This window comes from Elephantulus edwardii, unplaced genomic scaffold (genome assembly GCF_000299155.1).
Source record: "Elephantulus edwardii isolate Elephantulus edwardi_28Jun2011 unplaced genomic scaffold, EleEdw1.0 scaffold00086, whole genome shotgun sequence".
In the NCBI taxonomy this organism is placed as follows: domain Eukaryota; kingdom Metazoa; phylum Chordata; class Mammalia; order Macroscelidea; family Macroscelididae; genus Elephantulus; species Elephantulus edwardii.
This window is the reverse complement of record NW_006399836.1, coordinates 9,272,294-9,285,838: the sequence shown is the minus strand read 5'-3', so window position 1 is coordinate 9,285,838 and position 13,545 is coordinate 9,272,294. Positions and strand designations below refer to the sequence as shown.

Sequence of the window (13,545 nt, the reverse complement as noted above, 5' to 3'; positions counted from 1 at the left end):
ATTCCGAGGCCCCCTGAAATGTGCAGGCTCCCACTCCTGAAGCAGAGATGGTAGGATCGGAGCTTGCTCCAAGGACAAACCCTCCTGCTTGGCCTGTCTGTGGAGAGCCTCATACAAGCAGGGTGGGGGCATCCCACCCCACAGCCTCAGCAGGAAACAGGTCATGGTGTCCAGGGCCTGGAGCCAGAACCTGTGAAAAGTTTCTCATCAGCAAATATCTGCGCACACGTGCTTCATGCCGGACTTGTCTTTGTGAAGGGACACACGAAGGATACAGCTCAGCTCTTGGAACTGTCACCAGAGTCCAGGTGAGGCAGGTACGTCCAGGTGAGGCAGGTACGTCCAGGTGAGACAGGTGCGTCCAGGTGAGACAGGTGCATCCAGGTGTAGGGTTCACAGACTGTTCACAGTCAAGGTGTGGTGTCTGGGTTCCCCTGCCCAGCCCTCAGCCTTCAGTGTCAAAGCTCTTCCCTACAATTCTTGCTCCGGCTCACTTCTCCCAGACTCCAGCCAGAGCCCGGCACGCAGCCAGCTAGGACTCACCTGGTCCCGCTCCTTCTCGATCTCCTCCAGCTGGGCCAGGACGGTGGCCATGCGGTGCTTGTACAGGTCACAGTCCTTCTGCAGCGTGCGGTGCTTCAGCCGCAGGTCCTCCATCTCCTGCAGGTACTGTGGGCAGGGCAGGGTCCAGTTAGCCCACAGCGGTGCGGGGACGCTGAGCACATGCAGGTGGGGAAGGTAACCAGGAGGCCACTCTCTAGTCAGAGGCCGGGCTTCTGAGCCCAACTTCAGGTGCCCAGCTCTCCATCTGGGTGGCCTGGGCCACTGACATCATCCCACTGAACCTCAGCTGTCTAATCTATAAAATGGGTACAATGACACAGTAGCAGCTCTCACCTGGCTTTTTAAAGTCTGATCTGCCCCCTGACCCTCTTATGTTTTCCACAATGCCCACTGCTTTCTACTGTGCAATCACTGACTTCTCATGAGGTTCATGCTGGACTGCCTCCCTAACCTTGAGCCCTTTAAACACGCACAGAAGCAGGGACCTTTGCTCTGCTCACTGATGCATCCCAGGTGCCTAGAACACTGGTGCCTGATAAATTATTTGAAAACGAGTAGACGACCCACAGGAGGTTCTCGGAAGATGTGCCTTCCAAGAGTGGGGCTGTGAGGTGGTTAGGAGGGTGACAACCTCATCCTGCAGAGCAGGGATGTGATAGGAGGGTGACAACCTTGTTCCGCAGAGCAGGACTGTGACAGGAGGGTGACAACATTGTCCCACAAAGCAGGACTGTGATGGGAGGTGCCAACCTTGTCCCTCAGAAAGGGGCTGTGATGGGAGGTGCCAACCTTGTCCCGCAAAAACAGGGCTGGGAAGGGGTTAAGAGGTGACAACCTTGTCCCACTGTGATGGGAGGGTGACAACCTTGTCAGGCAGAGAGGGGCTGGGAGGGGTCAGGAGGTGCCAACCTTGTCCCTCAGAGCAGGGCTAGGAGGGGTCAGGAGGTGCCAACCTTGTCCCGCAGCTCCTCTGCCCACTGCAGCTCGCCCTGCACGTCATGCAGCTTCTGGCACAGCTCCTGCCTGCAGTCCTGCGCCTCCCGCCAGTCATGTTCCAGGATGTCCAGAAGGATGCGCTCTGAGCCCGGGGCCCCCGGCCGGCTGGCCTCCTGGGGACAGAGTTCAGGGGGACGGCGATGGGAGGTCGACAGCGGCCAGGGCATGCACCCCGCTAGCTCTCAGGCCTCAGCCAAGGGCCCCCAGCCCTGGGACCTATCCCAAGTGGGTGTGCCTGCAGGCCCTGCCCACCTCCAGGGAGCATCTGGGGTAAGTGGCTGAGGGTGTGTCCTGGCAAGTTCCACCAGGATCTTATTCTTAACAAGAAGCAGGCGGGTCTGGCTCAGGCCCCCACCCAGAGCTTGTTGGGGCAGCAGTGGGGTGGAGATTCCCAAAGCCTGCTCTGTTGACAATGAGTTTTCACAGGGAGCCTCAGTCTGGCCCAGGAAGTGAACCCTGGACCCAAGATCCAGCCCCTAGACCTACATTCCTATCACACAATTCCATGAGATACACCAGAGCCCTGGTTCCCACCTCCCCACTCTCCTTGCGTGGTGGGAAGAGCATTGCACAGGAGGCAGGCCCACGTCCCCACGCTGCCACTGACCTGCCACAGGCCACCAAGCAGGCCCTGGGGCTAAGGGGACCTCAGGGTTCTCAGATTCTTAGTGTCACAAAACACATTCATACACATACAAATGACTAGCTGTCATGGAGCATATTTCCGCTCATGGCAACCCAAATATATTAGAGGGAAAGGTGCTCTCTCTGCAGGGTTTTCGAAGGCTGGTTTTTAGCAGAACCAGAACACCAGGCCTTTCTTCCAAGGCACTTCTGAGTAGATAAGAACCTCCAATCTTGTGTTTAGCTGCCAACGACTTGTGCCGCTCAGGGACTTCCTAAGAATCACAGATCACACTAACACTCACAGGAAACTTAGGGACCTTTGTCCAAAAATGTGCTCATGACGGAAATGAAGCGCACTTTTTCTGGGAATCTGAAGACTTCCAGGCGGCTGCCTCCCAAACCCAGACCTCAGATCCCCACTTCTAGAATCCTCACCTTTCTGGGCTCTGGAAGATGCAGTGCAACAGGAGGGACCCGAATGATCACCTGTCCCCACACCCCACCTGCACACCCCATACTCCCCGTCGCCCCAGGTACCTGCTGTAAGCCCGCCTGCAGCTCCTGCAAAGACGCCGTCAGCCGCTGGTTCTCAGCCTGCAGCTCAGAGACAAGGTCCACACTGTCCGGCTCCTTCTCCTTCTCCTCGGCCCCGGAGAGCAGCCCCCGAGTCCTTCGCAGCAGGGAGCATTCCTCCTCCAGCCGGCTCACCTTGAGCTTGAGCTGGTCCACCTGCGGCCCAAGACGTGGGTCAGTCAGAGCGGACACGCCAAGAGGAGCCACCAGCAAGCTAGCAGGTGGGAGGCCCTACTCCCTCACTGCCGAGCACCTCCCAGAATATCAAGGGGCCGGAGCAGGGGTCCTCCCCACACTGGACAAAGCAGTGGCAAGGAGGGGACTCTCTCTCCCTGGGGACTCCGCTTTGAGGACTTGGAGGTGGACGTGCTTATGTCCCAACATGCTTGTCTGTCCCACAAATCGGATACTGGACACAGGTGGCCCCTGACTTAGGAAGTTCTCAAGAAACGAGGGGCACCACTCACTCATGACTTTCTGCCGCATTTGCTGGGTTTGTCTCACTCTGTTTAGATCTAAACTGTCCTGCTACGCACTGCACCCAGTGTTGCGGTGTGACATGGCACAGTTCACAGGTGGCCAAGGAGGGGGATAGACAGGTCAGGGCTTTGCAGAGTCTGAGGAGGAAAGATGCTGAAGGAGAAACAATGACAGAAAAGAAAGAGAAAGTTGTCAGAAAATTTCACAGTGAAAGAATCAGCTGGAGTTTTATCTAAACCAGATCAGAGGCAATAGCTGCCTGAAAACGGGGACCAAAACACCAGCCGCTTTGCATCGGCCAGTGGCTGATCTGGGGAGCAGTGGGAGATTACTGAGGAAAAACGGGAGGAAAAAGCAAAGAACCAGACAGCCAGACAACTGACTAGAAACCCCACCTCATTCCCAAGAACAATCATGACCATCCAGAAGTTTCCACAAACAAAGCTATTATCAGAAAGGACAAAATGCCAACATTGTCCAATTCTTCATCAGAGAAAATTTTGCAACTTGCAGTTTTTTGTGTATTAAGGTGTTCAAATATACTTCTGGAAGTTTACATGTACTGTTTCCAAACCCCAAAGACAAAGATGAGATTTCTAGAGACACTAGCAATAAACATAATAATGGAAATTTTAAAAAAGAAAAGGTATTGCATACCCACGTTTATTATAGATTTGTTCTCAAATAGCAAAGAGCTGGAAACAACCCACGTGCCCATCAACGAATGATGGAAAAGCTGTGGTGTATTCACGCAATGGAATACTACGCTGCATTGAAAAACAAGGAACTCATGAAATATTATACAGAATGGGTGATCCTGGAGGACATCATGCTGAGTGAAATATCTCAGTCACAAAAGGACAAATATTGCACAGGGCCACTGTTGTAAAACAGGACTGACATTGGGGTTGAGGGAAGACAGAAAAGGAGGGGAGGAATGATGTATATTGCATTGAAACAGATGAGGGAGAGAACTATTTAAAAGGAACATGTGAATGGGTATTCTTGTCATTACAGAAGTCCAGAGTGAAGTGGACTTAGAGGGAAGGAATGCATAACAATGAAAGACTTTTTCTTTCTTTTCAAGGAGAAGAGTGAATTGAGGGGGAGGGAGAAAAGTGCAACAATGAACAACTGGAAACCCTAAGTCTCTATAAACTTTCATTAAAATTAATTAAAAAACAACCAAGCAAACGGCTAAGAAAAAAAAAGAAAAGGTAGAGGAGCTCTGGTGGCCTAGTGGCAAGAAGCTGCACTGCAATCCCAGAGGCGCATGGTTCGAATCCACCAGATGCTCTGCCAGGAAAGGAGGGACAATCTCCTCCTGTACCAGTCAGATCTGATTTGACGGTACAAAGACACACAAAATAATAATAAAATAAATTTTAAAAAAAAGAAAAGGTATTTGTGACTTCAGAACCAGCTTAGGATTGTCTCGTCAGAACTGAACCCATAATAAACTGAGAACCAAGAGATATGTCCTGGAAAGGGTGCGGCCAGAGTGCTCCTTGCAGGCAAGGATGACTAAGCTTCGTCTTTCATACTTTGGACATGTGGCTAGGCGAAGCTATTCCTTGGAAAGAAACATCATCTTGGAAAGATGCAAAGTCAGCGACCCGCAGTGAGATGGACTGAATGGGGTGAATTTGGCAATGGGCTCTAAGGTCTCAAGAGACAATGAGGATGACACAGGTTAGGGCAGGGCAGCACGGCTGTTCACACGGTGACCGTGAGTCTTACTCAACTTGACGGCAACTAACAACAACAACCTGCAGAGTCAACTAGCCAAGTTTTAACTCAGCAGAGAGAAAGGAGAGTTGGACCAAGAACAAAAGGAACCACAGCCTGGGCCCCTCCCTGCCTCTAATGCGGTGTGATCATGAGTAAGTCACAGCCCTCTCTGTGCCTCGGCCTCCTGGCCACTCAGACACTGGGTGGTGGTTCAAAGGCTCTCACCCAGCCCAAGGCTAAAGCATCCTGATTGACAGCAGGGGTGTCCCCCTCCCAGCTCAACCTCCCTTAAAAATATCCACAACAGTGGAGTGGACTTGGGGGGAGAGATTGTGTAACAATGAAAAAATTTTTCTTTTACTCTTCAAAGAGAAGAATGAACTGAAGGGAGGGGCGGGCAGGGAGAAAAGCGCAACAATGAATGAATGGAAATCCAAAGCTCTGTAAATTTTCATTAAAATTATTAATAATAATAAAAAATATCCATAACAGAACAACTGGACTGGGTAAACCTCAGTTCCCCCTCAGTGAGATAGGCCCACTTAGGGCAAATTTACCAGGGCAACCTGAAAGGTCAGATGAGCAGCTCAAGGACAGTGCGTTCATCTTAATGAAGGTGGAATGACTGGGGAATCATGAGAACTCTTGCATCTGAACAATGTTCTTAGCGTCACTGGACAGCGTGTGTAGAAACGGCTGAACTGGTGTCTGATTAGCTGCACACATTTTCACAAAAAAAAAAAGCGGAGAGCAATCAACCCCCTGCCTACCCAGGTTGTGGTGAGAGTCCAGGAAGGGAGCGGGCAGGCAGGGCCTTCAGAGGGCAGCTACCGAGCTGCCAGGGCTGTGCTGGTGGCTGTGTCCACAGCTTGAACTAAAAGTCCCAGAAGCCCACCTGTCACCAGCTCCACTTCTGGAACCGGAGGTGGGCACAAGGTAACGGGCAGCTGTGTGTGGGGGGGCATCAGGCTGCACGTGTGAGTAGTCAGTGTACTGGCCTCGGCGTCCACTCAACCAGGGTTATCACTCTGCAAGCGCACGCGGGGTCCAGGGTGGCCAGACAGCGACAGGAGCGTAGCGGCAGGTGGCAGGCATGAAATGAAGTCATTGTTGGGAAAGGTCACAGCAACCTCGCACAGTGTCACACTCGGGCATGCCGCAGTCTGGTGCCCTGCAGTGTCCCTGACTTCTCTCAGAATATGACTTGCGGGCCCCACTCCTCAAAGCCGAGAGCAGCACACGTATGCGTGTACACACACGTATGTACGTACACACACACACACACACACACACACACACACACGGGGGTGGAGACTGGGGCGAGCAGCTCCAGAATTCTGTCCACTGCTCCTCCGCAGAGGACTCAGAAAGAAGTGCCTGACTCCGCATTCCTTTCCAATCACAAAACATGCTTTGTGCGCTGCCAGAGGGAGACAGCCAGTTCCGAGGGCAAGTGTGGTCACATCCTCCCTGGGAGTCACAGCCACACGCCGCAGCCTCCCACCCACCGAGGGCAGCCACCGCCCCGGGGAGCTCGGGGAGGCCAGGACACCTGGCTGTCGTGTCTGCTGCACACCAAGCAAGAGGGATGTGTTTAATCCCGGTGTACAAACTCACTTAGCACAAAATTATAGCGTTTCGTTCTGTGAGTTTATGTTGCTTAGAAATAACAGCTCATTAAATTTGCACCTTATAAAACACGGTATTAAAGTCCCAGCCACAGGCACACCTGTCCGTGGGGGGAGGGCACCCAAGCTGCCGGGCCCAGCACGCTCAGCTGTCGCCTTAACATCCATCTGCGGTGCCCCGAGAAGGTAAAGCATATTTACAGCAGGGAAGCTTTCTGTTGTTTTGTTTTATGACTGCAGGAAAAGCACACACACACAACAAAACGTGTGCCAAGCCAACGATTCTTAGAGGCCGTCCCTGACTGAAGTGAACGGTTAACCACTGACGGCGTGGTCTGAGGCAGCCCACCCAAAGGCAACTAGGAGAAAAGGCCTGGCCATCTGCTCCTGCAGCTTTGAACACCCTATGGAGCATCCCTTAGAGATAGAAGAGGTTGGTGGCCTAGAGGGCAAGGGGCTGTGCTGCCAACCCAAGGGTTCACAGTTCAAATCCACCAGCCGCTCCTCAGGAGAAGGATGGACAATCAGCTCCTGTGCAATTTACAGTCTGTGAAAACCTGCTGGAGGGTCAGCTATGAGTCAGTTCCAACTCAATGGCACTGAGTTTGAGAGGGCTTTTTAAAAATTTTTTAAATAAAGAAAAATCTTCATTCCCCGCTTCCCTACTACCCTGGAGTCCTTGCTTCTAAGGACTAGCAATGTGTCTTCACTGGGGGATAATTAAGTATTTTTTTTTTTGCTTTAACCATTGCCTAAAGTCATGTAAAGAATTTTTTTTAATGTTTTAAGTTGTTTACTTTCCCAAAAGCAACATGAAAGGCAGATTGTAAACCGGTAGTATCCTGTGCAAAGTTATGTGCTGTCCCGTTTACGTCCTAATTGTGTTCGATAAGGTACTACAGAAGGTTGGGTCAAAGCGGAAATGCAAAAGTACTAATTAAAATAATGGGAATTAAAGTGGAAAGAAAAAAAAACTTTATTCATTTTATTCCTTATCTGCCACCCCTCAAACCAGGAAAAGCAGTTATGGCCTGAGTCTGGCGGCAGACTGGCTTCTCTCTCACAGGTTCCTCTACGTGCAGTTATAGCCAACCTGCCAACAGAACAAGGCACCTCCAGCCACCTCGCTCTCCGTCCTAGCCCCCAGAACAGACTTCCTACAGTTATGCACCTGCAGGGTATCTTACCCCCACAAACCACACACACACACACACACACACACCATCAGTTCACAATCACATGACCCAAAGATGCGGCCTCAGCCTCCTGGCAGCCAGCCCTCCCATCATCTATCTGTGCTCACTGAGCAGCAGGCCTTTTCCTCTGGGAAGCCCCCCAGCAAGGCCTGTCTGTCCCCGCTCTGGAGGGGCCCCCTGAAAAAAATGGAAACTCCAGCTTTCTCCACTCCACTACTCAGCACAGCCAAGACAGGAACTGCTTGGTCCGGGGACCTAAAAAGTGCCTGACCAAGCATTGCACCTCACAGCAGACAGCAAGCCCACCCTCAGACAATAGCCTTACATGTGCCTCACAGCCCCCAACTGACCCTCAGGCCCTCAGCAGGCCCAGTGGTCTGGGTCTTTCCCCACGGGGTCTGTCACATGTGTCTCACAGCCCCTAACTGACCCCCCAGGCCCTCAGCAGGCCCAGGGGTCTGGGTCTTTCCCCACGGGGTCTGTCACCTCCAGTCAGGACTAACTTCTCCATGTCACAGCCACGGGCCCTAAGACCCCAGTGCACCCACACCTGCCAGCTCCCAAAGGTCACACACACGCCACCCCAACACCACAGCCAGTCTGACCGAGGATCTGACTGAGGGCTGGGAGGCTTCAACTCCACAATCCAAGTCCCACTACAGATCCTCATGCAGCATTCCTGGACAGGGCCTCCTGTGTGTCGCCAGCACTGGTCAGCAAACTCATTAAATCCTGGGGACCATCCCCAGCAAGGAGCCATCAATATCACCCCCAGGCTCAGTGGGCAAGCGGGGCTCGGTGGCCTGGCTGTTAAGAGTCAGGCTCCACTTCCCATCAGGCAGACACTGCTGAGATCGTACCCAGACTGTGAACAGGCAGACAAGTGGACAGTGCCCAGGAGGAACCGGTCCAAACCAGGCCAAGACATTGCCCCTGGGGGTCACTGAGTGAGTCCCCTCAACTCTCAGCCACCACGTCAGTAACTGAAGCAAGGTCCTGGTGCTGTGGGGTCATCCGGTGAGGACCAAACGCCACGGCGGGTGTAAGCGGCTCGACACCTGCTTGGTACTGACGATAACACCATGCACCGAGCTGGGTGCTGCACGGGCCTCAACCCACCAAATCCGCAGCAGAGGGTTTCCTAGCCCCGAACCCATCCTTCCCGGGCCAGGGAACATTTTGCTGTGGACTGTGTGTGTAGCATCTCTGAACTCTAATTCTAGGTGCCAGGATCACACACAAACCCCCTCTGACAATCAAATTTTCAGACATGAATGGGGCAAGATGGCCTCAGCTTGAGAAATGCCATTGAATGCCAATAAAAAAGGATTCTCAACAACATCCCCATGTTACAGATGAGAAAACTGAGCCAGAATGTCTTGCTCACGGACACGAGCTGGCTATCATTGTTATTGTGGTTGTGTGACACTGAGTCAGACCTGACTCACAGCTGACCCTCCAGTGGGTTTTCAGAGGCAGTAAATCACATAGGAGGAGACTGGCCGTCCTCTGGCAAAGCCGCTAGTGGACTCAAACTGTGTGCCTTTGGGACTGCAGCACAGTTCCTTAGGCAACCCGAGACTCCTGACTATCACAGAACCATCACCTTCTGCAGAGGCTGCTGGCCCCACCTCACCCGACCTGCCTCCCCCAGGACCCACCGCCAGCTGCAGGTCCCGGCTGCGCAGCACGGCCGAGTTCTTCTCCTCGCTGAGCTGTGCCAGGCGCATGGCGATCATGTAGTTCTCGTCCTTAAGCCGCAGCAGCTCCAGGCTGCCCGCCTCCCAGTCCTCCCGCAGCCGCTGGCAGCGCTCCTGGGCCTGCTGCTGCTCCCGCAGCCGCTGCTCCAGCCCTGCCCGCTCCTCCTCCAGCACCCGGCCGCGGGCCTGCAGCTGCTGCTCCCGCTGCAGCTGGCTCTTTCGAGCCTCCCGCAGGCGCCGCACCTCGGTCATCAGGAACTGGGTCAAGCCTTCCGGCCCCTCCTCATCTGCCAGAACCGGGGAGAGAAAATTCAGATCAGGTAAGTATAATGCAGGGGATAGCAAATGACACTGAAAATCAAAAAACATAAAAACACTAGAAGAAAATTCTGGAATGTATGCTCAGAGTTTTAAGGACAGAGAAGCCTCTCCTACACAAGGCGCTGAAATCCAGAAACTATAATGAAGGGGAAATGGGCAAATCTATGTCTACAAAAAAATGTTAACCTCTGAATAATGAAAAATGTAAAAAAAAGGTAAGCAACAGAGTAGAAGAAAACACGTAAAACTTATAAAACAAAGGATTTTGTGCCATAATATAGAAAGAGCTCTTGCAAATCAATAAGAATAAGACAAACAACAGAAATATAGCAAAAGCTAGCAGTGGGCAAGCCTCAAAAGGGACCAATAAAGAAAAAGATGGTCCAAATGATCAATTAGAACAACATTTGACACTAACACTGGCTGATTTCATTCTCTGCACTAAATTCATATGTTAATTAATCTTCACAGCAACATTATAAGTATTATTATTAACATATCCCTTTTAAAGATAGAAACCGAGGCACAGAAAGATGAAGGCATTCACCCAAGATGCACACGCTAGTTAGCTGTGAAATGCACCTCTCAAATGTAAACTGAAACAATGAGAATTTTTTTTTTCGCTAGGTATCACTGTCAGGATGTCGAAGAGTGAGTCCCAGGACTGATGAGGGGAGGGCAAAGCAAGCACTCACTATGGGTGGGAGAGTACGTTGATTTAATATTTAAAATACACACAGTGAAAAATCGTACTTCTCAGAACCTCTTTGTGGTAGTTCATGTTATGTATCAACGTGGTTTGGCCAAGATTCCTGGCATGTAGTTATTCCTCATTTTGTGATCCGATATAAGGAAAATTTCTTTAGGGATGTGTTCTAGCAAAGTGCTCTCTCTCAATCTCGAATCCTACTTGTATCACCTGACCTTGCGCTCTTACAATGTAAGCCTTCAGGCTGCTGCCTTCTTGGCAGATTTGGGGATTTGGTAGCTCTCACAGCTCCACGAGCCAGCAGGCTAGCATCTGACCTGCTGAGTCTGGGTTCTTCAGCCCCTGAGACCATGGGAGTCACAAGAAGCCTTCAGCCTGATGTCTGACCTACAGATCAGGGGCTTGCCAGCCTCCACAACTGCCTGAGCCACCTCCTTAAAATATAAACACACAGACACACACACACACACACACACACACACACACACGAGCACACACGTCACTGGTTTTGCTCCTATTGAGGACCCAGCCAAAGACTCTCCTGAGACACAGTCGCAGCTGAGACGTCTGCAGGATGCCCGTCGCATCACTGTGATGGTGCAAACCTGAAGCAAACTAGACCTCCACCGATAGGAGGCCCAACGGACCAGACGGACAAGAACAATTTAAGGCCACAATTAAATGCCGTTGTTCTGAACAGAAGCAAAACGTGAGCAATCGGGAGGATGACCCACACATGTTCGTGTGTGTATGCATGTACAAATGCAAAGCACAACAGAGCTGGAGGGGAAAGTAAAGGCTACCTCTTTTCACTCTAAGTGACTAAAGATGACAGAGAATAACTGATGCCTTTGAGCTGTGGTGTTGGAGAGGAGCACTGAACATCCCATCTCATGGGCGGCCAAGAGAATGAACAGGTATGTCTTGCAGAGGGTGCAGCCGAGTGCTCTCTGGAGGCAAGAATGATGAGGCTTCACCTCACATACTTTGGACATGTTGCTAGGAGGGGTTATTCCTTGGAAATGGACATGATGCTGGGAAGAGTGGAGGGTCGGTGAAGGAGAGGAAGACCCTCAACCAGGTGGGCTGACATGGTGACTACTGCAATGGGCTCTGTGTGTCAGATGTGTGAGGATGGCACAGGATAGGACAAAGTTGAGATCTTTTGTTCACAGAGTCTCTGTAAGTTGTACTCAACTAGACAGCACCTAACAACTACAATTTTCATTTCTCTCTAGATTTCTCTTTTACTTAATGGTTATCTGCACCCACTGTACTGAGTTGATTCTAACTTACAGAGGCCCTACAGAACAGAGAACTGCCCTACAGGATTTCCAAGGCCATCAATCTTTACAGATCCAGATGGCTACACTGGAGGATTCAAACCACCAATCATCTGGTTAGCGGGTGAACGCTTTAACCACTAAGCTCCTAGGGTTCCCCATTGACTGTTTAACAGTATCTTTGTTAGTTTCCACATGTTCCATGTTCTTTCACTCTTATTAAAGTCTCCCACAGTATTCCAAAATTTCATAGAAACTGTAGGTTTTCGTGCACGCCAATTCTTACATATCTCAAAACAACTTTAGACAAAAGCAGCAGTGTTAAACTCGGGGTGGGGGGGGCTCTAAAGCTAAATGAAGTGGGTAAGGACCTCAGCTTGTAGATGAGCTGCCTCAGCCCTCTCTGTGCCTGAGTTTCCTCATCTGGACAACAGAATGTCCCCATGCCCAGGACAAAGCTAGCAGGGCCCCACTCACCCAGGATCATGGAGCAGCGCTGGGCAGCTTCCCGGCCCGTGAGCAGCGTGAAGTGCTCTGGGTAGTAGAACTCCAGGGCTTCCAGAAAAGCCTCGTAGCCCCTCTTGCCACGGCAACGCAGGATGTCCATCAGGCGCCCTGGAGAGTGTCAGGCAACAGGGGTCACCAGGGGTCAAGGTGAGGACAAGCCCCAACACCTGGAACTTCTTCCTTCCAGGCCCCTGGGCCTGCGTTCCCCGGATTTTTTAAGCCAGTGACACACAGGGGCCTGTTTCAACACATCAGGACGGGGAGTTGTCCGAGCTGGCCAGGCTGGGCCCCCAGGACGTCCCCTAACCTCTTAACACTCACACATGGGGCCAGTAATAGGGGCCTGGCTGTGAGCTCAACACCACAAATGAGCTGCTTTCTCTCCAACAGCGAAGGCGTCCTACCCGCAGTGACCCTTACTGTAACCCACCCTGGCTCCCAGATCCCTTTCCAGCTCAGGATGAAACACACCCCAGCGAGAGGACCCTCCTAGAACTGCTGATCCCAGGCACTTGAGAAACGACTCCCCAAAAAGTGTCAGGCAACCAGACAACTAAATGGGCCAAAGGGCACAGGAAAGGTGACGCGCGTCGCTGTGCCCAGAAGCCCAGGCAACCATGTCACCCCTTCTGCAACGTGAGGAAGCTCCGGGGCATAGTTTGTGAGGGGGTTGTGCAGCTAACCCAAAGGCGGCGTGTCTCCGGAGGTTCGAATCCAGCAGCCACTCCATGGGAGAAAGACCAGCAATCTCCTCCAGTGCTATTTACAGCCACCGGACGGTCAACAGTGGGTGGGTTCCCACTCGACGGCAATGCGCGTTCTACCAGGGGCCCAGGGAGTGGGCGGTCACACCACGACAAAACCAAGGGCAGGGTGGGAACCGGGGATGCGCCCAGGACGGTGGTTCTGGAGCAGGCGAGACGTGGGGCCCGCCCAACCGGTCTGCTCTACAGGCGTGGAGACCCAGGCCCTGGGACTTGACCCCCGGCCGTGGGCGCAGGGAGGTCCCCGCCGCTCACCGGTGCGGTTGACGCGGCACGGGAAGCGGTAGGTGCTCAGCACCTCCTCCTCGTCCTGCTCGTCGATGACCCGGCACTGGCGCAGGTACGGCGTGAGCTTGGCGGGGTTCAGGGCGCGCGTCAGCTTGTGCCGCACGCCCTCGATCCGCTCCCAGAGCGCGTCCTCCTCCGCCTCCGACCCCGAGCCCGCTCCGGCGTCCTCCTCGGCCTC

At 52.5% G+C, this 13,545-nt stretch overlaps 1 protein-coding gene across 1 annotated transcript in view; it reads right to left on the bottom strand.

The window, feature by feature from the left end:
* The window catches only part of CARD10 (caspase recruitment domain family, member 10), a 35,072-nt gene that overhangs the window by 19,433 nt on the left and 2,094 nt on the right, over positions 1-13,545 (bottom strand). The window contains exons 2-7 of the mRNA XM_006890220.1: positions 13,335-13,542; positions 12,286-12,423; positions 9,457-9,782; positions 2,725-2,916; positions 1,518-1,673; positions 544-669 (exon numbers count right to left, since the gene is read on the bottom strand). Coding sequence (XP_006890282.1) covers positions 544-669; positions 1,518-1,673; positions 2,725-2,916; positions 9,457-9,782; positions 12,286-12,423; positions 13,335-13,542 — 1,146 coding nt within the window. The remainder of the gene's footprint in view (positions 1-543; positions 670-1,517; positions 1,674-2,724; positions 2,917-9,456; positions 9,783-12,285; positions 12,424-13,334; positions 13,543-13,545) is intronic.